A 23,076-nucleotide genomic window follows, 5' to 3' on the forward strand; every position below is an offset into this window, starting at 1 on the left:
ACACTGGGGTTGATATAATCGACTAGCCCCTTCTCCAAAAGAAATTTTCAAGACCTTGTGCTGAGAGTAGAAATAATTAAGTCAGCAAGCTGGCAGAAACGTTACCATTTTCCATCCACACACACTTCTCTCCTACAATATCCCGATTCTCTCTGACATACTGTCTGGCAATCCGGAACACTTCAAGTCTCTGATCTTGACGCTGTGGGACTTTGGCAAACCTCTTTTCTATTTCTACCCTAACTAGATAGACCTGACGTCTAGCACCCACCCCACCTCTTTCCAGGCCCTGTCAGCTTCTATTTGCAATGTATGTTCTGGCACCTCATCATCACCATATTCCTTACCTGTTTTGAGTTCCATTCCAGCTTCCCCCATCCATCCATTTAAAATATGTGGTTGTCATCAATCATCATTGTTTAACGTCTACTTTCCATGCTAGCATGGGTTGGACAAAAGCATATTCTCTACAAAGCAATCAGCCTGTTCCTGGACCTCCCCCTCCTCCATACTTTAGCCTCAACACCTTGCTTCAAGGTAATTCCATAGAAAATGCACCTGGTATGTGCTGTAAAGTAGTTGATAAAGGACAGAGAAATTGTTGGGTTACACGCTCCGTTTAGTGCCATCACATAAAGGACTGGCCAAACTCTCTAGTGTGTGTACAATGAGAAAATGTAGCCAGGACAGTCCACAAAGTAGGTTGCAGATAGGAGTGGCATGCAGACGAAATGACAAACACCAGTCTGTTGGAGCAATTGATTCCAATAGGAAATGACTGGCACCCTGATCCAACCAATTTCAGCATGGGAAGTGGACAAAATGATGATGTATTTAATTAACAAGATGGTGCCAGTGTGGCTCTGTGGTCAAATGCTGCCCAAAAGACTGAAAGAGATTGCAACTGAAAGTCACATTATTGACCTGCAGGAAAGTTCCATTCTATATTGTGCATGAATCCTAAGAAAGATTCTTGAGATTTGGGGAGACTAAGGGTCAGCAAATTCCAACGTAAAATAGCTGCTAACTAAATTAGCATGCATTAATGTAATAATAATAATAGTAATAATAATAATAAAAATAATAGCCAATACAAATGTTGGTTGGTTAGTTTCTCCAGCCACACCTTATGTTGAGAGAGGTGAAGAGAAGAAAAGAGAGTTAACACAAGTGGTGTAGAATGAGTGCACATACTAGGCTTGGTGGCAGGTAATAACTTTCTGAAAAACACATTTTTTTAATGAAATTTTGCTAAGATAGATTTTTGATGGAGTTGACTGTGATTATGTTAACAGTTAGAAAAATCTTAACATATTTATTGCAAATATGCAAATGATAAATTTGTTTCATTTAATTTTATTTTAAGTTTTCTTTTTTTTTTTTTTTTTTTTTTGAAATTATTCATTTCATTATTTTTGCATAAGCCCCGAGAAATTTGATAAAAGTTAAATTATGATTATTGTATGTATGCCATTCCATATTTTCTCATATTACCCATGGTAGCAAAAATAAAGTTATCCATCATATGATGGGTAACACTTGAGCCATAATAATAATAATGTTGTCAAAACTGTTTATAATAAAGTGATTTATGTTTTTCTGTTCCACAGTATTTTCAGAAGACCCTATTTTGTTGGCGAGTTTTTACCAGCTTTGTTGAAACCACGTAAGGTAAGGCTTGTTCCATTATCATCATTTAACATCTATTTTCTATGCTGCCATTTGACAGGTGCTGGAAAGTCGCACCAGCCTCTGATCGTATGTTCTAGCATGATTCCTATGGCTGGATGCCCTTCCTAATACCAGTCACTTTACGGAGTGTACTGGATGCTTTATACATAGCACCTGTACAGGTACTTTGTACTTGCCACCAGCACAGGTACTCCATACGTGGTAACAACACAAGTGCTTCTTATGTGACAACAATGACAGGTGGATTTAGTATTGTTTGTAGGTGGTGGTGGTCATATCTGCAGATTTACATTTGACAGATATTTGTCCTCATCTTTCGGCTGATATGCCCTCCAGCCTTCATGAGGTGTCTTGGGGAAATTTCGAACCTGGGTTCTCATTCCTAAGGTATTTTTCAATGTTATTATTCAGGTTACTGCTTGGAATCGAACTTGAAATCTTGGGGTTAGTAGCCTGTGCTCTTAACCACTACACCATATGCCCATCGACATATGTTGTGTTAACAACAAACAAGATGAGGACAAATATCTGTCAAATATATGTAATTAATAATAATAATATCGAAAAATACGTTAGAAATGAGAACCCAGGTTCAAAATTTCCCCAAGACACCTGATGAAGGGTGGAGAGTATATCAGCCGAAACATTGTGTTAACGACAAACAAGATGAGGACAAATATCTGTCAAATATAAATAATGTCCAACCCATGCTAGCATGGAAGGCGGACGTTAAACGATGATGATGATGATGATGAATAATAATAATAATATCGAAAAATACCTTGGGAATGAGATCCCAGGTTCGAAATTTTCCCAAGACACCTGATGAAGGCTGGAGAGTATATCAGCCGAAACGTGTTAACAACAAACAAGATGGAGACAAAATATCCGTCAAATGTAAATAATGTAAATAATATAAATAATGTGCATAATTCCTCATCTCTTAAATATAGATCTGTATCTGTAGTGTTTGGAGTGGGGTGGTGGTGTTGGTAGTGGAGACAATGGTGATCATAGTGTTGGCAATGATGATGATAGTGATGGTGGCGGTGAAGTTGGAGCCAGATGAAGTGGTTTGTGAGAACAGGGGGACCTTAACCCTTTAGCATTTAAGCCTGCCAAATCCAACCCACATATTCAACCTGTTTAATGTTGAAACTGGCCAGATCTAGCTTCTCACACCTTTCCTACAATGTCAAACAATCACATCATCAAAATCTTGAAGCTACAAGATAATACAAGATTAATTCAAAACAATGGGGATAAGCATTACATTTGGCAGATTTATCTCAATACTAAACAAACCATATATTTAATCTGTATTATTATTATTTTATTGACTCTTCTTAATCTTTTGATTAAGATTACCCTATATTATAATCGTTTTATGTCCACTTTCCATTCTAGCTTAGGCTGGACAGATTGTAATGGTCCAAGACAAGGCAGGGGACCATGTGTCACTCTTGGTTTAGTTTAGCATGATCTCTAGGGTTTCTTGTCACTTGTAAATTTTCTTGAAATATCTTTCAGGAAGGGCATTTAGCCATAGAAAATATGCCAAAGCAGACTTGGGAGCCTTGATGCAGTCTTTGTTGAACCATCCAACCCATACCAGCCTGAAAGACAGGCATTAAATGATGATGATGCTGATGCAAATTAAGAGAAATCAGCAAAGCATGGAACATAAGATCTGATGTTTCTGTTTTCCAACCAATATCATGTGGAACTTACACAGCTCTTTCTCAGCGGGTGATTTATGAATAAGCACCACCATCACACAAGTGATGTCGTTCATCTCCAGTCTGCCATGACAAAACACTGAGAAACATTATCTTGCTTGCAAACAGGTGAAGGTTGATGACAGGGAAAGGCATCCAGCCATGGAAAATCTGACTCAACAGATTCCATCTGACTCATGCAAGCATGGAAAAGTGGATATTAAATGACAATGTTTTTCTTTGTTTTCTTTTGTTTTTTTTTTGTCTTATAATCATTGATGTGAAACATTACAGGTTTGTGCACATTGTCCATAACTTTAACAAGCCATTTGTGGGTTTTGTCCATTTTTACATGTATGGTTGTGTTATATCCACAACCCCCACAACCCATGGTCTCAAATGCTTTGAGTTGAAACTCCAGCCCTTTTCCTTCTTTTCAGCTTCCCAAGATTGCTGACTCTCGAATGAAGTTTATTAAAGCATTAAAAGAGTGAGTTTATTATTAATTATAACTAGTACTAATTTGTGTTTAATCATTAAGCTAATTCTTAAATAATTGATGTTGTCTCATCACATTAACCTTTTTGTTACCATATTTCTGTTGCACTTCAATAGTGCCACAAAAAAAAGGTGCCCAGCACACATTGTAAAGTGGTTGGTATTAGAAAGGGCATGCAGCAGCCCTAGAAATCCTGCCAAAGTAGACAGTGGAGCACAATGCAGTCTTTGGGTCCTGTCAGACATGGACATTTCAAAGATAAGGATGGAACATCCAGCACTTTCCATTGCAATCCTTCCACTTTTGCTGCTCCTTTGTGAGTTCACAACGTCCCCAGTTGTAAACCACAGATTAAGAACCACGACTCTTAGGATCTGTAAAGACATTGTTTAATCATAGCTCAGCAAACATTCCATCTATGACTCTTTCATCTTTTCTCTCAAGCATAATATAGCTAGGACTACACCAACCAATGTATCGCAAATTTTTCCCCCTTTTTTTTTTAAATAGAAATGGTATTCTTTTTGCAGCCATGTTGGAGCACTGCCTTTAGTTGAACAAATCGACCCCAGGACCTAATCTTGTAAGCCTAGTACTTATTCTATCGGTCACTTTTTGCCAAACTGCTAAGTTATGGGGACATGAACTCACCAACATCGGTTGTCAAGCGATGGTGGTGAACAAACACACACACACACACATATATATACAAGCTTTTTTCAGTTTCTGTCTACCCAGATCCACTCAAAGGCTTTGGTCAGCCCGAGGCTATAGTAGAAGACACATGCCTAAGGTGCCACGCAGTGGGACTGAACCCAGAACCATGTGGTTGGTAAGCAAGCTACTTATCACACAGACACTCTTGCTCCTATGGTAGGTTATGATTTGAAGGTGGGCTGTTATTTTTAGCGTATCAGGCAACCATGGAGAGGCTCACTTTTCAGTTCAGTTATAAAGTAGATATTTAAATGAGAGAAGTAACCTGGAAGCTTCTGCTAGCAATTCTAATTACTCTTGTTAATTTACCAGTTTTTGATAATCAATAACCGTCTGACAAGTGGCATCTAGTTGGGAAGCAGTGCCTGCCTTGGCAAGGTTTCTATGGCTAAATACCATAATAAAAGAAGCTCTGTAAAGTGGTTGGCATTAATTGGGAAGGGCATTCAGCCATGGAAACCATGCCAAAGCAGACATTGGAACTATCCAATGCCAGCATGGAATGGGGAAGAATAAAAGATCAGTAGTGAATAAATGTCATCAATGATTCTCTCTCTTTATCTTTAGATCCGGGAAGCTGCCTGGAAGCCATTACCAAAATTATATTGCTGCCTGTCAACAATTAATGATGGCTTCTGTTAATGGTCAGTATTAGGCTAATTCCCTACACCACCACCATTACTAGCTCTCTCTCTCTTTCTCTCTCTCTCTCTTTCTCTCTCTCTCATCACTTCCACTACAGGCAACCTTATAGCCATCACTATCATACCCATCTAAACCGCAACCATCACCACTACTACCACCACAGCTACTATCACACCACTATCATTATTATCACTACTACCTCCACAACCACCACCGGCTTCTACCTCAACTATTCCTGCCTCACTAATCTCTCTGTTTAATCCTATTATTCAGAACCTCTTCCTGCCACCAGTGACAACAGCAACAGCTCAACAGAGAAACTACCTCTAGAGAAATTAGAGGCAGTTTTACTGCAATTGGAAGAAAATGTCAGCCAATCAGAAAGTCTGCCAAAGAATGTCTTCAAGACAAATGGTATATTTTTTTTTTCTTTTCAAAAATGTTCTAGAACTATGTTCCTTGGTCTATTATCATTGTCATCTTTTACCGTCCATGGCCGGACAGTTTGACAGGAGCTGGCTAGCCAAAGGGCTGCACAAGGCGCCAGTCATGTTTTGGCACAGTTTCTACCACTGACTGCTGTTCACATGGCACCAGCATGGATTACGGTATAATTGTGAAAGAGCCCTTATGGTAAAATATTTAATACTGTGTCCTTTTATAGCCATGTTGACTACTTTCACTTCTGAACAAGCTTTCTGAGAATATGTAGAATGGTGGGAACTCTGACATTTAAATGCTACTGTTCCTAAATCACAAGACCAGGTTTTATCCTTTATTTCTTTTTATCTGATCACCTGAAAGATGTTCTCTGCAATAGGTTGTTGTTCTGCCATCTCACTGCCTTTAACCCAGGTAACTTTGAAAACAGTAAGTGGAATGTGACTAAAAGTCAACAGTCTGCCATTTGTTATGCAGTTTAAGCTTCCATGTGTAGCAGTCAGTACTTACTGGGGGTGAAGTATGAAATGTAGGCACAGGTGTGTAGGTGTGCAAGTGTGGGAGAAGAGGCGTGTAGGTGTGGGGGTACAGGTGTGTATGTGTGGGGGCTCAGGTGTGTATGTGTGGGGACACATGTGTAGATGTGGGGGCTCAGGTGTGCATATGTAGGGGCACAGGTGTGGTGACACAGGCATGCATCTGTGAGGAACGTGTGTTGGTGTGGAGGCACAGGTGTGTATGTCACTGGTATTTGTGTTTATATGTCCATCTGTTGATCGTTCTGTTCGTTATGCTTCAGTTAATGACACATTTTCTCACAGTCTGCTTGTTCATTTCTTTCGGTTAGTTTCAGAAACCATTTCTCTTATTTCGGAATCTTTGAAAAATCTGTTAGACGAACCCCAGAGTGAACTGTTGCTGACTGAGAACAAATGGCTGATGACGCTTGATGTTGTGAAACCATCTTTGGAGAATAAGCATGTACAGGTAAGAATCTGCTGCATTCCAGCCAAATCAGTTTATTCTATGCACCTTCATCGGTTGTAATGAGTATGGCTTTATGGTGTCCTTTGATCTTTGTAGGATGCTGTGTAGAGCACATCTAGTGATGCAAAATGATTGTACAACATCTCCCCTGTGAGGTACAGCTGCAGAATGAGTTGGAATAATTGCAGTGGATTTGAATAAAGAATTTCATAAATTCCAATTTCTGCCCCTGATCTTATCATCATCATTTAATGTTTGCTTTCCATGCTGGCATGGGTTGGACAGTTTGACAGAACTGGCAAGCCAGGTGGCCTCATCAGGCTCCAATCTGATCTGGCAGTGTTTTCTACAGCTGGATGCCCTTCCTAATACCAACCACTCCAAGAGTGTAGTGGATGCTTTCTACATACCACTGGCATGGGGACCAGTCAAGCGGCATTGGCATTGACCACACTCGAATGGTGCATTTTACATGCCACTGGAACAGTGGCCAGTCAGGTGGCACTAACATCAACCACGCTTGAATGGTGCTTTTTATGTGCCACTGGTACAGGTGCTAGAACTCAGTATAAACCATAAGTCAAGTACAGAGCATGATAAGAGATTCTATAAATGACAAGGGAAAAAGCAATTGTGTAAAGAGATCCATTAGCTTACAGTTGTTTCTGCTATCAAATGCAATGTGCTCAACTATAAGTGTGTTGCATAAGGCTGCAAGCTGGCAGAAACGTTAGCATGCCAGACGAAATGCTAAGTAGTATTTCGTCTGTCTTTACGTTCTGAGTTCAAATTCCGCCAAGGTCGACTTAGCCTTTCTTCCTTTCAGGGTCAATAAATTAAGTACCAGTTGCATACTGGGGTCGATCTAACTGACTTCTCCCACCCCCTCTCCAAAAATTTGGGGCCATATGCCTAGAGTAGAAAAGTGTGTTGCATTTTATAGAAGAAACAGCTGTAAGCTAATGAAGATCATTTCATAACTTGTTGCTCCCTTGTCATTTATATGATTTCTTATTCATAGACAAACGCACTCTCAACAGGCTTCTTTCAGTTTCCTTCTACCAGATCCACTCACAGGCTTCGGTGAGCCTGGGGTTATAGTAGAAGACACCTACCTAGAACCACTTGCTCCAGAAGCATACTTCTTAACTACAGTCATTCAACAGCACTTGTTGATGAGCCAGTGCTCCCTGACTGGCTCCTGTTCTGGTGGCATGTAAAAAGCACCTTGTGAATGTAGTCTATGCCAGTACCACCTGACTGGCAATTGTGCCGGTGGCACGTAAAAAGCACCATCTGAATCTGGTCGTTGCTAGTACCCCCTGACTGGCTCCTGTGCTGGTGGAACGTAAAAAGCATCCACTACACTCTCAGAGTGGTTAGCATGAGGAAAGGCATCCATTGTAGAAACATTGCCAAATCAGATTGGAGCCTGGTGCAGCTTTCTGGCTCGTCAGACCTCAGTCAAACTGTCCAATCCATGCCGGCATGGAAAACGGACATTAAACGATGATAATGATGATGATGATGATGATGATCATCATCTAGTACATCCATACATACTTTCTTATTATCTCAATACATGTCATTAGCCCATTTGAGTTATTTCCCTTAGCTCAATTAATATATGCTTATATATTTCCAGGTAGCTAATGCCATTCTGAACTCTACATCAAAGGCTCTGCTGCTATCAAACTACTCTGTTGATTATGACAGTTCCTGGTTATGTCAACTATTTGATGTTCTTGCAGCAAACTTTCCACTTCTTCCAGCAATATTCCAATGTCTCTGGCGATGGACAGTTCTTCAGGTAACAACACCATCATTAACCCTTTTTCTCTTCCTTTTTATCTTGTTGTCGTTGTTCTTGTCCATTGAATCAACAGAACTGACAATTTTTCAATGTTATCATCATCATCATCATCATCATCATTATTATTATTATTATTATTATTATTATTCAGGTTACTGCTGGGAATTGAACTTGGAATAATAATAATAATAATAATGATAATAATAAAAGCCCAAGGGCATGTGGTGTACTGGTTAAGAGCACGGGCTACTAACCCCAAGATTCCGAGTTTGATTCCCAGCAGTGACCTATAATAAGAACTGACAGTGTTACACGAAACGACTTGCTCTGTTTTTCCTGGCTCTTTATGTTCTGAGCTAAAATCCCACCAGAGTCAGCATTATTATTTTCCCTTCTTTGGTTGATAAAGTACCAGTCATATACTGGGGGTTGATGGTGTCGACTAATCCCTCCTACCCCCAACTGTAAACCCATTCTACTTGTTCCGTGGACGTGTGGTCAGCGGCAAAAACAGCTCCCCCACTTGAGCAAGCTACTCTTGTGAGGGGAGTGTCTGGACACCAGTAGGACTAAAAGCAAAGCCTATTGAAGGACGGTTGAGCTCCTTGTGGCCCAATGACCATCCACTCGGGAAAGGCAATGGCAAATCGCCCCAATACCTTGGCCAAGAAAACACGATGAGATGGTCAGAATGAAGTAATGCTATGGTTTTATCCAATGGGAAATCTTGCGCTTAATCAGAGAGACTTGTTGTAGTGACATCAGTGCACCGCAAAAACATACGATTCATGATGACAACAAAGGAGGAGGAAGAAGAGGTGATAAATGGCAGGTAGGTGGCAGTGGCAGTGGTGATGATGGTGTTGAATTAGTTGTAGTAGTAGTATTTCTGTTTTCTTCTTTTCACAGTGGAATTTGATGTCAGCTGAGCAAATCCTAGGACTTGGTGCTATCCTCTGCCATCTTACGCTCTGCCATGACCGTTTACCCCAAGTTCAGATTCTTAATTGTCCAGTTCTTGGTAAAACTATTGGCAAATTCACAGACTTACTCTGGACCGTTCTGCCTTGTTCAACATGTCAACAAGCCAAATTCCTCTTGCGGTAAGTAGATACAATCTATTTCCTACTGATCTTTGTTTTTTGTTTTTGTTTTTGTTTTATTTACTGCAGTCGACTGGCTTCCGTGCCAGTGGCATGTAAAAAGCACCATCTGAACGTGGTCAGTGCCAGTACCCCCTGACTGGTACCCCGTGCTGGTGGCATGTAAAAAACACCAACTGAATGTGGCCAATGCCAAGCCCATCTGACTGACTCCTGTGCCAGTGGCATGTAAAAAGCAGACTACATTCCTATCTTTACAGTTTGATTGTGGGCTAAATCTACATACAATACAGTTCCTATCAGTACAGGAGGTTCTATTAAAAGGATAGGTTCTACTGATTAAGGATTTGATAGGGTTACCTAGTCTTTCTACAACCTTAATTCTTAGCTTAAGCTTATCTAGGGCCCTTCTAAAATGGTACGCCAGTTCACCTCTAGGGGTGGTGTCAACAACCATGACACTCTGGTATTTGTGGCTATCACACCATGAGTTGGCATTCCCTATTTTCTTAGTCCTTTCAATGGTATTCCATGACTTGCTCCTATAGAGTGGGAAAATCCCATTCCTATCGTTACGTATGATAGTTTCAATTTTCCTCAAGGAGTCATGAGGGAATTTGAAACTTGTCTTTAAACTGAGTTTTTCACAAATGAAAATTGTTTCTTTGTTCTTTTTTGCAGAATATCCACAGTTTTTCTAAAAACCTTCTTTTATGCCACAAGCGATGTCAATAAAATGTCTCTGATACCAACCTCGTTAACAACAAAGGTTTGCTGAAGTTTCTAATTTAACCCTTTCGTTACTGTATTTCTGTTGAGATGCTCTGTGGTTCTTTCGATTATGTTAAGTATAACAAAGTATTTAGTAGAATAACTTAGTGAGGAACATGGCTGAAGCTCCCGTCCACCAAACTTCTTGGATGTAGAACACACCGACATGTCTCCTTTCAAACATCTCCACAATCTCACCTGACCTACCTTTCAATCTACCTACACCAACAGTGCCAACTCTGAGAGAATGTGTGGGGAGACAAGAGGTAACATGGGGAGGAGGTACTGCAGTTATCAGTATCTGAAAAGAAGGCCATAACAAGCATTTGCCGACAGACGTGACATGGCAGTTGTCCTCGTATTTAAGCCACCATTGTTCATGTTACACTTGCTACCTCTGTTGGACATGAGTGCTGTACCAGCATTAGCACAGATACCAGTAAACATATGTATATAAGTTGACTTGGGTTAGCTGGTTAGTTATTATTATCACTTTTAGTGGCAGGTGCCATGGAAATACAAATTACACCTGTTCCTGTTTTCATTCTTGATCTCCCCGACCGGTTAACCTTGTACATCCTCTACAAGACACCTGTTTCTGTCTCTCTGCCTCACTATAACCTTTCATCATCTGACACAAGATCACCTCCTCCAATGCTCCACCCCTTCTCAAAAGATTTTTTGGTTTGTTTTGCAAGGTACTTGGTGACCTTGTCGGTGCAGGTGCCACTTAAAAAACACCCAATTCACACTCTAAAGTGGTTGGTGTTAGGAAGGGCATCCAGCTGTAAAAAAAAACCATGCCAAACTTGACCTCGCCTGTGCTTGTGCCACGTAAAAAGCACTCTGTCCACTCTGTTGAGTGGTTGGTGTTTGGAAGGGCATCCAGCTGTAAAAATCCTGCCAAAACAGACAAAGAAGTCTGGCACAGGCTTCTACCTGGCCGGCTCCTGTCAAACCACCGAATCCATGCCAGCATGGAAGATGGATATAAAGCAATGATAATGATGAGGTAAATAAGTTAGGTAAATAAACAGGATAAGGGTAGTTAATCCGTTATGTATAGTGAGTGACTAATTAATTAGATAACTAAGCAGTAAACGAGAGAAGTAAGAACAGCATAGTCACGCTCAACTTTGTGTCCCAGCAACTGGGTGACATAACGGCGAAGAGAGGTGGGTAGGGATGGAAGTGTTGTGAGAGATCCCAGTACAGAAGAGATATTTTCAGTATAGGGGGTGGGGGTGGGGAAAGGTGGCTGCGTCACGCATAAGCAAACATCATTTGATTGGAGACAAACAGAAATACACGGCAAGCGAAAATTAAATTTTAAATATTATTAATGAGAACCCCCTGACTGGCTCTTGTACCAGTGGTCCAATGCTAGTACCCCCTGACTGGCCTCCATACCAGTGGCACGTAAAAAGCATCAACCGAACGTGGCCGATGCCACGCCTGCCTGACTGGCTCCTGTGCCAGTTACATGTAAAAAGCACCCACTACACTCTCGAAGTGGTTGGCGTTAGGCAGGGCATCCAGCTGTAGAAACCTTGTCAAATCAAATTGGAGCTCGATGCAGCTGCTGGCTCTCCAGACCTCAATCAAACCATCCAACCCATGCCAGCATGGAAAATGGACGTTAAACAATGATGATGATGTTCTAAGCATTAATGAAGATGTTGACTGAGGGGAGGATATGAAACAAGCATGAAATTAAATTTAAATTGTTAAATCAAATCAAGTAAAATTAAATGAGATTAGGATAAAATAAGTTAGATCAAACTAATTTAAATTAAATTAATAAGGATGATGAGGCCAAAAGCACGATTTCAACTTATCTGAGCATTCCAACCTGTGTCTCTTAACAACCAGCGAATAGATATGATAGGGGGAGAACGAAGTTTGAGGGCTTTTTTATATCCTAAGTGGCCATAGGAGGAGCGGGCAAGGGGCAATATGCTTGCTGGAAGTGTAAGCCAAGCTTATATCTTAAGCATATGGGGTCACGAGAGCAACATCGTTAACAGGAGAGAAACAATTAAAGATTAAATTTTAACTTAAATGACAAGCAAACATCATTGATCAAAGACAAAGGAAATACATATATGTATCTAAATTTAATTATGCCAAGGACCTATAATCCTTTAATTTAATTTCTTTAATTAATTGGCTATGGAAATAGGGATAAGAATTTCATGTTGATTTGAATATCTTTAAATAAATTGATGTCTTTGTCAATTTCTCCATTTTCTTCTTTTTCTCATTCATATATATATATATATATATACACATACATATGTATAAGCTTGTTAATAATTCTTGTCTTCAATTCTTGTCTAGTTTACTTACCTATGTGAACGGAAATACCCATGCTTGCGTTTCAATGTCTGCCCAAGCGAGATTCCCAATGAGGAAGTGGTTCTGTATCAATCTGAAGCTTTTACCACCATGAAGAACTGCCATCAGGTAATGCCTTTCATTTCATATTGTTCTTTTGACAACACAGTACACACAGGGTTGGGCAAAGCGATGGGAAGATGATGTAGGGTCTCTGAGGGTTGGGGTGTGACATAGGGGAACAGAAAAGATGTTCTGTTATACAAGAAGGGTTTCTGTTCAAAATGTTTCACAAACAAAAAGGAGTATAAGGTGATGGAAGTACAACGTAATTAAATAATTAAATACCACGTGCCGCCTGACTGGCTCCTGTACCGGTGGCACGTAAAAAGCACCATTCGAGCATGGTCGATGCCAGTGCCGGCTGACTGATCCCGTGCTGGTGGCACATAAAAACCACCATTTGAGCATGGTCAATGCCAGTGCTGCCTGACTGGCTCCTGTGCCGATGGCATGTAAAAAGCACCTACTACACTCTCAGAGTGGTTGGCGTTAGGAAGGGCATCCAGCTGTAGAAACATTGCCAGATCGGATTGGAGCCTGGTGCAGCCATCTGGCTCGCCAGCCCTCAGTCAAACCATCCAACCCATGCCAAAACTAATACCTCCTGCATTAAATTTATATTAATAGTAATTTTTCTTTGTTATTAAGCTAGTATTTAGAATATGAATTGATTATAAAATTTTGATGCAAGGTTATAATTAAGGAATTGGTATCATAGAACAAAAGCTAATTCAGTCAGGTTTGTATCATAAGAGTTATAGAATAAGGAATTTTCTGGTCAACCATTTTTAGCAGAGAATCCCATTCTTAATTTAGGACTATATTCCATAATTCTTTCTGTTTGTCTTTTCCCTCTTGAATTCTTGTTAATTCTTCTGATTATTAAATCCTTTAAAATTTGCATCTTGCTTTTTATCTCTTTGTGTCCAAAGATAAAATTACAGCAATGGGTCCGACAGGAATTGGCAGTAGATCCGGGCAGGGATTATTTGACAAACCGACAGAGGTAAGAGATAAAGTACTGCAGTTTGTGTGTGTCAGGGTCTGGGTGTGTTCATATGTATATAATCTAAATATATGGGCGTGGCCTAGTGGTTACGGTGTGGCACTCATAGTCACATGGTTGTGGTTTCCATTCTCAGACGCATCAGTGTGTTGTTCTTTGGCAAAACACTTCATTTCTCCTTGCTCCAGTCCCCTCGACTGAAAATGATTGATTTAGTGATGGACCAGCCTCCCATTCAGTGGGTGTGGTGTGATCTTGATCACTTATACACCAGCCAGCGCTAGGGACCCAAAGGCTCAACACCTTAATGTCTGTATACTTTTCTACTCTAGGTACAAGGCCCGAAATTTGCGGGGAGGAGGCCAGTCAACTAGATCAACTCCAGTACGCTACTGGTACTTAATTTACTGACCCTGAAAAGATGAAACAGCAAAGTCAACCTTGGCAGAATTTGAGATTGAGTAGTAATGTATATTAAGCAATAAAGCAAGTCACCACATCAAAGTGGCAGATGAATGTTACCACTAGTTTAACCCCAGGCAGATTCTCCACCAATTGGTTATCGGTGCAATGCTCTGCATCCTTTATATACAATATATTCGCTAGCAGCAGGGGCGAACCCTTACTATCCTCATGGGGCTGACTCAGTTTTGATCTGTTTGGCTTATCTTCAACCATGAACACCTGCACACTGGAATGATAGCTGAGATCCGCTTCTGCAAACGATAGATAAGCAAAATAGCTCGTCATAGAATCTTAAGAAGAGATTGAGTAGTAACGAATATTAAACAATTAAGCGAGTTGCTACAACAAAGTGGAATTGAATGTTGCTACTAGTTTAACCCCCTACTAATTTAATTTTTAATTAATTACTTCAATTATCTCAGTTGAATAATGATTTTCGACTCACTATGCTTGACCCTTTTGTATTTGTTTAACGGATCCTTGTGAAGTATTGATCTTGTTTGGTTCATTCCAGTTGTGTTTTCCTTACTTTTGTTTTTGTCCAGGAACTTTTACCAAACATGGTTTCTTCACAAATACCAAGCAGAAAACAAAAATGGTCGAAAGATCTGCTCAGATATATTTAACTGTTTACTTGAGGCAGATACAAAGTAAGTTCTTTTCTTAACCCTTTTGTTATATTTCTGTTGAAATCTACTACTTAATTAACTTTTGATTAACTTTGAAAATAATGAAGACTTTAGAAAAATAACTTTGTCGTTATTAGGTTGTTACTTGGAACATCAATTAACATGGAATTTTAATGGAAAACCAGTTTACAGCTGTGATTCATTCAGTTGCCTGCACACTGCAACGGTAATTGCGATTTAAAGCATGCACATTGCCCATGTAAATTTACATCAACCGTTTTAAAGGGGTTAATTTAGATCATTCTTTAAGGCGAGAAGTTTGTGCCATAAAACCAAGAATGGTCTCTGGGCAGGTTTGTGTCAAAAAAGTTGTCATGGGTTGTATTTGGTTGTATTCTAAGGAAAGTCTTGCCTCTTTGAGACACAGGAGAAGACCCTTGCTTGAAGCCTTTTGGAATTTGTTATTAGCTGCTTTCAAGGAAAGGAAAACCAGGAAGTAAGGTCTACCCAAGTGTCAAATAATAATAATAATAATAATAATAAATATCAATAATATTAATATGCTAACTTTTTGTTTTTGTATGTTCCTGTTGTGTGCATCACACTCCTTTGAAGTAGGAGAGAGAGGAGGTAAGAGAGAAAGAGACGGTGAGTGGTGACGACGTTCGTTTTGTGTTTTTAAATGTTTATCACATCACAAGAGAAGTAGATGCATAGAAACATATACAAATTGTTAAATCAAAAGTAGGAGAGAAAAGGAACACAAAAGAAGAGAAAGAGTGAGTGAGAGAGACAATTCATACATAGTGTCAATTTCACTATTCATTACCACATCATCATCATCATCATCATCATCGTTTAACGTCCGCCTTCCATGCTAGCATGGGTTGGACGATTTGACTGAGGACTGGTGCAACCGGATGGCTACACCAGGCTCCAATCTAATTTGACAGGGTTTAAAATTAACTCACAAATGGCTGAGTACTCCACAGACATGCATAACATTAAAAAATTAGTTCTCGGGGAGATTCAGCCTCACACAGAATATGACAAAGCTGGCCCCTTTGAATTACAGCTACAACTTGAGACATATATATATGAATGTTTGCAATAAAAAGTGTTGCATGGTGGAAATAAACGCAATTATCAAACTTTCATAAATCCATTTATTATTTTGTTCTTTTGTATTTCAATTTGTATCCAGAAATTTTCAACAACTGTATGCCAGAAGAAATGGAAACACGAGTAATTTTATCTCCTAAAAATTCTTGCAGTAAATGAAAAGGCACTTAAAACGTACTTAAGCACAGATTCAGTGTCCTGCAATAATGAAGAGGAGGTTCAGAACTATCCATTTGCATTCATAAACTCACTCACTCCATCCGGTATGCCTCCTCATCGCCTCAACTTAAAAGTAGGAGCTATCATAATGCTGCTAAGACTTTATATATTGTGTAGAAGCATCATTGGTAACAGGCTCCAACAGAGGTCGTACTGTTCTAATTCCCAGAATTAAACTTAGCCCAAGTGATGCAAATATTTCATTCACACTAAACAGACTTCAGTTTCCATTTCGACTTGAATATTCAATGACAATAAGGCTCAAGGGCAAACATTTGAAAAAAGGTGGAATACATTTGCCTCAACCAGTATTTTCTCATGGCCAATTATGTCGCATTTTCAAGAGCACGAGCTATGAACAATATCAAAGTAAGAGTTATGACACTCAATTGGGATAAGAGACAAGGCCAAAAACGTGGTGTGACATACACGCAATATATTGTCTACCATGAAGTACTGTGAGGAAGACCACTGCACCAGCTAGCATCACCACCGCACCAGCTGATCCCACATTACACCTTTAAGATCAGGGAACCAGTTAGGTAAATGGATATTCTTTACTACTCTAGGCACAAGGCCCGAAATTTGGTGGGAGGGGGCCATTCAATTACATGGACCACAGTACACAACTGGTACTTAATTTATCAACCCCAAAAGGATGAAAGGCAAAGTTGACCTCAGCGGAATTTGAACTCAGAACATAAAGACGGACGAAATACCGCTAAGCATTTTGCCCGGCGTGCTAACGTTTCTGCCGGCTCGCCACCTTGGTAAATGGACATTAAACAATGATGATGGTGTGTGTGTGTGTGTCCCCTCAAATATACACACGTAATTGTTGAATCCAAGATTAGTCTCAATTCAACATCTCTATAATTAATAGTGTTCTGCTCATGTCCATTCCATCTTTTATTCAAGCATTGTGTATCCAGGACTACAAATATCCAATGTCTTTCTTATTTTAAATTGGTTTAGCTGTGACTTGAGGATGGTTTAGCTGTTGTTTTTACTAAGTTGATCTGCTGCATTGCTGATCTGTTCCTTTGAATTGTATTTGCAGTTGTGTACAGACCGATTCATCGCAGTGCACCATGTGCCAGGCCAGGGCAGCACCACCACAACTAACTCTCAATAATAATAAATATGAAATAGTGACCCTACTGAAGGTTAGCTATCTGTTTTTATGTTGTTTATCTTTCATGTTTTATATAATTGTGATGCATATGGACGAGGACAGCTGTGTAAAGAAGTGCCAATCTCTAACTGTGGAGGGAACCTGTGGTAGAGGTAGACCCAGGAAGACATGGGACAAAGTGGTGAAGTGTGATCTTCAATCCTTGGGCCTCACAGATGCAATGACCAAGACCTTTTGTGATATGCTGTGCTTCAGAAGACCCTCCAAGCCAAGTGAAACTGTAGTCATGGCTGATGCTGGTGCCACATAACTGGCATGCAGAGTGTGCCTTTCGAGCATTGTGCCTCATGGAGGCAATGTTGCTGATGCCAGTGGCACATGAAAAGCTAATTTCGTGTGTTGGACCTCATGGAGGCAATGATTGAGACCTTTGGCATTACAGCATCAAACCGAGCAAAATCACAGTCGTGGCAGATACTGGTGTCATGCAAATGGCAATTGTGCCAGTGGAACTCATTACACTCTCAGAGTGGTTGGCGTTAGGAAGGGCATCCAGCTGTAGAAAACCATGCTAAATCAGACTGGAGTCTGGTGCAGCCTTCCAGCATGCTAGCCCTAGTCAAACGGTCAAACCCATGCCAGCATAGACAATGGATGCTAAATGATGACAACACAAGCCCCTCCCCTCAACTGAGCTGGGGTTCTAGTATTGAGTGTGGTGGCTTTTTGCCAGGTGTTGAGAGTTTAAAGTATGATAGGACAGGAGCAGGTGCCTGACTGTAGAGGAGATACATGGCTACCCCAGGAGGAAAAGGAGGAGGTGGAAAAGAAGTGTCAGGGCCATAGCCACAAGGTACACGTTTGTGAATATAAGAGAGATTAGGGACAGGGGCTGAGTAGGAAGGGGTAACATGGTTAGAAATAGGGATGGAAATGGATGAGGCACAATGCTCGAAAGGCACACTCTGCATGCCAGTTATGTGGCACCAGCATCGGCCATGACTACAGTTTCACTTGGCTTGGGGGGTCTTCTGAAGCACAGCATATCACAAAACATTAATTTGGGAGGAAGGTGAACAAAATAGGAGTGGGGTGGGGTGTAGAGCTGCAGTGTAATAAAACCATAGATACATGAGAAACGGCAGCAAACTAGCAGAGACGTTAGCACGCAGGGGTGACATGCTTAGTGGTATTTCGTCTACAGCTACGTTCTGAGTTCAAATTCCGCCAAGGTCGACTTTGCCTTTCATCCTTTCGGGGTCGATAAACTAAGTACCGGCTGTGTACTGGGGTTGATTTAATCAAGTGGCCCCCTCCCCAAGAATTTCCAGCCCTTTGCCTAGAGTAAAACAGGATATATGAGAAATAGGGAGATAATGTGAAATAGGGGTTTCGCTGTGACAAAGATTGAGGTCGTAGGTATATAGGGGTGGCTACAGAGAGTGATGAACAAAGAGTAGGGGACTATCAATGGCAGATATGAAAGGCTGTTGAGACTGATAGCAGAAGTTGTGGTGGTGGCGGCAGCGGCGGCAGGCATTTGACATGGCAGATATGTGTCTATACACTTACAAAATGAAACACATACATCTACACACACACACGCACACACACCATCATCATCATTTAACCCAGGCATGGGTTGGACAGTTTGACCAGGGCTAGCAACCTGGAAGGCTGCACTAGTCTCCAGTCTGATTTGGCATGGTTTCTATGCCCTTCCTAATGCCAACCACTCCGAGAGTGTAATGGGTGCCATTTGCGTGACACCAGTATCTGCTATGACTGTGATTTTGCTCACCTTGATGGGTCTTCTTCCCAAGCACGACATAATGCCAAAGTCTCGGTCATTGCCTCCGACTCGATATTTATTCTATTCTCTTTCAGAGAAACATTGAACAGTTTTTGGACATTGATCAAAATAATGGAAATGCTGAAACTTCAACGTTACCATGGTTACTTCAAGAACTGCAAGAAGCAACACCTACCAATGTCGCTGCTAACCTCTGTAAAACCAAATTCCAGGTTTTCTCTAAAGTAAAGTAAGTGACTTTTTTGCAAGTTCAAATAAATTTTGAAATTTTTCCATCTTTTTTTTTGTTTTTATTTGTTTATAATTGAGCCAGTGCGGCCGTCCAGCTGGTCAGCTCCTGTCAAACTGACCGGTCCATGCCAGCATGGAAGATGGATGTTAAAGGATGATGTTGAACTTGCTAAGCCTCGTCTAGTGATGTGAAAATGACACAATGTGACTGTCTATGGCACTGACGTGTGGCCAGTATATTATAGCCACCATTAGCATTAATATGGAGTGTACACAGTGTGGTCACCACTAGTTGCATTGGTGATATATTTGGGACAGAGCTTGACCGTTACTTTGAAAAGTAATGCTGGGAAGAACATCGTCCTAGAAAATGTCCAGCTCCCTCCCAAGATTTATTCATCATCATCATCATTTTAATGTCTGTTTTCCCATGTTTGCATGGGTTGAATGAAGTTTGAGGCAGATTCTCTATGGCTGGATGTCCTTCCTGTTGCCAACCCTCACCTGCTTCCATGTAAGGTAATATTTCCCCTCCAAGGCCAGATATGTTTTTGCAGAAGTTTGGAAATGAATAGCATTCATTTACAATTATCACTTGACCTGGAGTCTGGTGCAACGTTCCAGCTTACCAACCTTGCTCAAGCTGTCCAACATGGACAACGGGCGTTAACTGATGATGATGATGACAAGACAAGGAGACACAAACATACTCGTACTCACACATATATACATCATCATCATCATCATATTCTTTTACTTGTTTAAGTCATTTAACTGCAGCCATGCTGGAGCACCGCCTTTAGTCAAACAAATCAACCCCAGGACTTATTCTTTGTAAACCTACTACTTATTCTATTGGTCCCTTTTGCCAAACCGGTAAGTTATGGAGACAAACACACCAAGATGGGTTGTCAAGCGATGGTGGGGGAAAACACAAACATACATATATATATATATATATATATATATATATCACGGGCTTCTTTCAGTTTCTGTCTACCAAATCCACTCACAAGGCTTTGGTTGGCCCAAGGCTATAGTAGAAGACACTTTGCCCAAGGTGCCATGCAGTGGTACTGAACCAGGGACCATGTGGTTGGGAAGCAAGCTTCTTACCACACAGCCACACCTGTGCCTATGTATATAATGATATTAAACCAGACTTTCAGATGTTGTGTTACCTTGTTGGTGATAATGCATTTCGCATTGTTCTAGCTATCAAATGATGCCACCCCACTGGCCGGGCAAGCAGGCCAACATTCCACCCTGACCAGAAAGAAGGCTAGTTTGTGGCAGGGTGTGCCCCTTTACAGCTGAGTGGACTGGAGCAACGAGAAATGAAGGGTTTTGCCCAAGAATGCAACATGCCAGCTGGTCCAGGAATTGAACCCATGATCCAGCAGTGATAAGTGCAATGTCCTAACCACAAGGCCACACGCCTTCTCACATATATACACTCTCTCTCTCTCTATCTTTCTCTGTCACACACATCATCGTTTAAGTTCCAATTTCCATGCTGGCATGGGTTGGACGGTTTGAGTGGGGCCTGGAAAGCCAGAAGGCTGCACCAGGCTCCAATCTGATCTGGCAGTGTTTCTACAGGTGGATGCCCATCCTAACGCCAACCACTCTGAGAGTGTAGTGGGTGCTTTTTATGTGCCACTGGTACAGGGGCCAGAGGAGCTGGCATCGACCACAATCGGATGGTGCTTTTACATGCCACCGACATGGAAGCCAGTCAAGGTGGCACTGGCATCGGCCACGTTTGGATGGTGCTTTTTATGTGCTACCGGCACAGGGCTCACAACTACACAGACGTATAAATCCAAAACAATTACAAAGTATCCAGAAACTGCTGCATCTTCAAATTTTTCTAATTTTAACACAACATAATTGCTCACAATGACCGACACGTGTTTCTGTTGTGTTGAGCGTGTTTAATGGCAAATACAACCCTCAGTATTCTGCTACGCATTCAGGCTCTTTCCACAAACGTTGTCTGAATAAACCAGAATTGCTCACTGATTAAATCTCATTACTTCGTTATTTATTCTGTTTCTGTTTCTTCGTCTACGGTTGCCATGGAATAATAAGCACAATTTGTTGTCTGTTTGTGTATCTAATAAACCGCTTTTCTTTCCACAGTCTGTTGCTGAATCTTCCTGCCAATCTCTTATTTTCTGATTCTGTATACATTCCTGTGTCAGAGGCTGCCGCCTCAACTGCCATCACCTACATTAATACAACGTTGGTGAGTAAAAACTCTGTGGTCATCATCATCATCATCATCATCATTTAACGTCTGCTTTCCATGCTGATATGGGTTGGACAGTTCGACAGGAGGCTGCACCAGGCTCCAATCTTATCTGGCAATGTTTCTACAGCTGGATGCCCTTCTTAATGCCAACCACTCTGAGAGTGTAGTGGGTGTTTTTTACATAGGGCAAATGAGGAAAAATATGGTAAACACAAGATGCCATTTATATCATTTGTTCCCTACGAATGTTTCACCATTGCAGTTATTTGCATCCACTGCAGTGGGGGTTCAAAGTGAAATTTGGATGTTGAACTACAACAGTTCATCAGGGGTCATTTTATTGCATTATGTTTCATCATCATCATTTAACATCTGTTGTCCATGCTGACATGGGTCGGACGGTTTGACCGGGGCTGGTAAGATGGAAGGCTGTACCAGATGGCATGGTTTTTTATAGCTGGGTGCCCTTCCTAACACCAACCACTCCGAGAGTGTAATGGGTGCTTTTATGTGCCATTTGTGTGACACCGGTATCTGCCATGACTGTGATTTTACTTGGCTTGATGGGTTGTCTTCTCAAGCTTGACATAATGCCAAATGGACTCAGTCATTGCCTCCATGAGGCCCAACACTCAAAAAGAGCTCTTCATGTGCCACCAGCATCAGCCACATGCCTCTGTATGTATGTATCTATTTAATAAAGGTGAATGCCAGAAGCTTCTCTCTGTTTCCATTCAGTACACTTTACCAAACACACAACCAATAAAGTCTGATTGGAATTCATTGCAAACAGATCAAACTTTGTCATTTATTTTCTTAGAATTTATGACCTTCCATTTTTTTGTTCTTTCTTTCAGAGAAACACCATCAATGAAGGTTTTGCACTGGACAGAGATGTTGTTTATCAGATTTTCCAGGTAAAAATTTATCTCAACTCATTTTTCCTGTTCCATTCTCATCGAATACATAGATACAACTTTGGTTGTTCTTACCATTTTATTTCTGCAATTGTTCCCATGACTTGTTTTTGTTTCAGTTTTAGAAAACGAAGAAACATTGCAACCTGGAATCACAACAGAATTTAGTGGTGAGGAGTGTTTTTATAGTGTAATGTTGAGTGGTGGTTAGGGGTGTTCGGCTCACAATCATAAGGTTGTGGGTTCGATTCCCAGCAGTGTATTGTGTCCTTGAGCAAGACACTTCATTTCACGTTGCTCCAGTCCACTCACCTAGCAAAACTGAGTTGCACCTGTATTTCAAAGGCCCGTTCTTATCACACTCTGTATCACGCTGAATCTCCCTGTAATTCGTATTGAATGTTTTGCAGCAAAGAAACAAACTTGTAAAATCAAAAAAGTAAAGGGAATTTTTTTTTTGTTTTTTCTTATGTATCAAAATGACAATTCTCCATGT

The 23,076-nt window shown here is 40.7% G+C and overlaps 1 protein-coding gene across 1 annotated transcript in view; it reads left to right on the top strand.

Annotated features, from left to right (window-relative positions):
- The window catches only part of LOC106883959 (Fanconi anemia group A protein), an 86,412-nt gene that overhangs the window by 31,226 nt on the left and 32,110 nt on the right, over window positions 1–23,076 (top strand). The window contains exons 9-23 of the mRNA XM_089349982.1: window positions 1,611–1,671; window positions 3,851–3,900; window positions 5,194–5,270; window positions 5,545–5,685; window positions 6,560–6,699; window positions 8,345–8,509; window positions 9,422–9,615; window positions 10,297–10,384; window positions 12,727–12,852; window positions 13,719–13,792; window positions 14,803–14,907; window positions 17,288–17,393; window positions 19,250–19,404; window positions 21,552–21,657; window positions 22,521–22,580. Of these exons, the coding sequence (XP_089206108.1) occupies window positions 1,611–1,671; window positions 3,851–3,900; window positions 5,194–5,270; window positions 5,545–5,685; window positions 6,560–6,699; window positions 8,345–8,509; window positions 9,422–9,615; window positions 10,297–10,384; window positions 12,727–12,852; window positions 13,719–13,792; window positions 14,803–14,907; window positions 17,288–17,393; window positions 19,250–19,404; window positions 21,552–21,657; window positions 22,521–22,580 (1,648 nt within the window). The remainder of the gene's footprint in view (window positions 1–1,610; window positions 1,672–3,850; window positions 3,901–5,193; window positions 5,271–5,544; window positions 5,686–6,559; window positions 6,700–8,344; window positions 8,510–9,421; window positions 9,616–10,296; window positions 10,385–12,726; window positions 12,853–13,718; window positions 13,793–14,802; window positions 14,908–17,287; window positions 17,394–19,249; window positions 19,405–21,551; window positions 21,658–22,520; window positions 22,581–23,076) is intronic.

Source organism: Octopus bimaculoides, chromosome 3 (genome assembly GCF_046866305.1).
Source record: "Octopus bimaculoides isolate indiv1 chromosome 3, ASM4686630v1, whole genome shotgun sequence".
Lineage (NCBI taxonomy): Eukaryota > Metazoa > Mollusca > Cephalopoda > Octopoda > Octopodidae > Octopus > Octopus bimaculoides.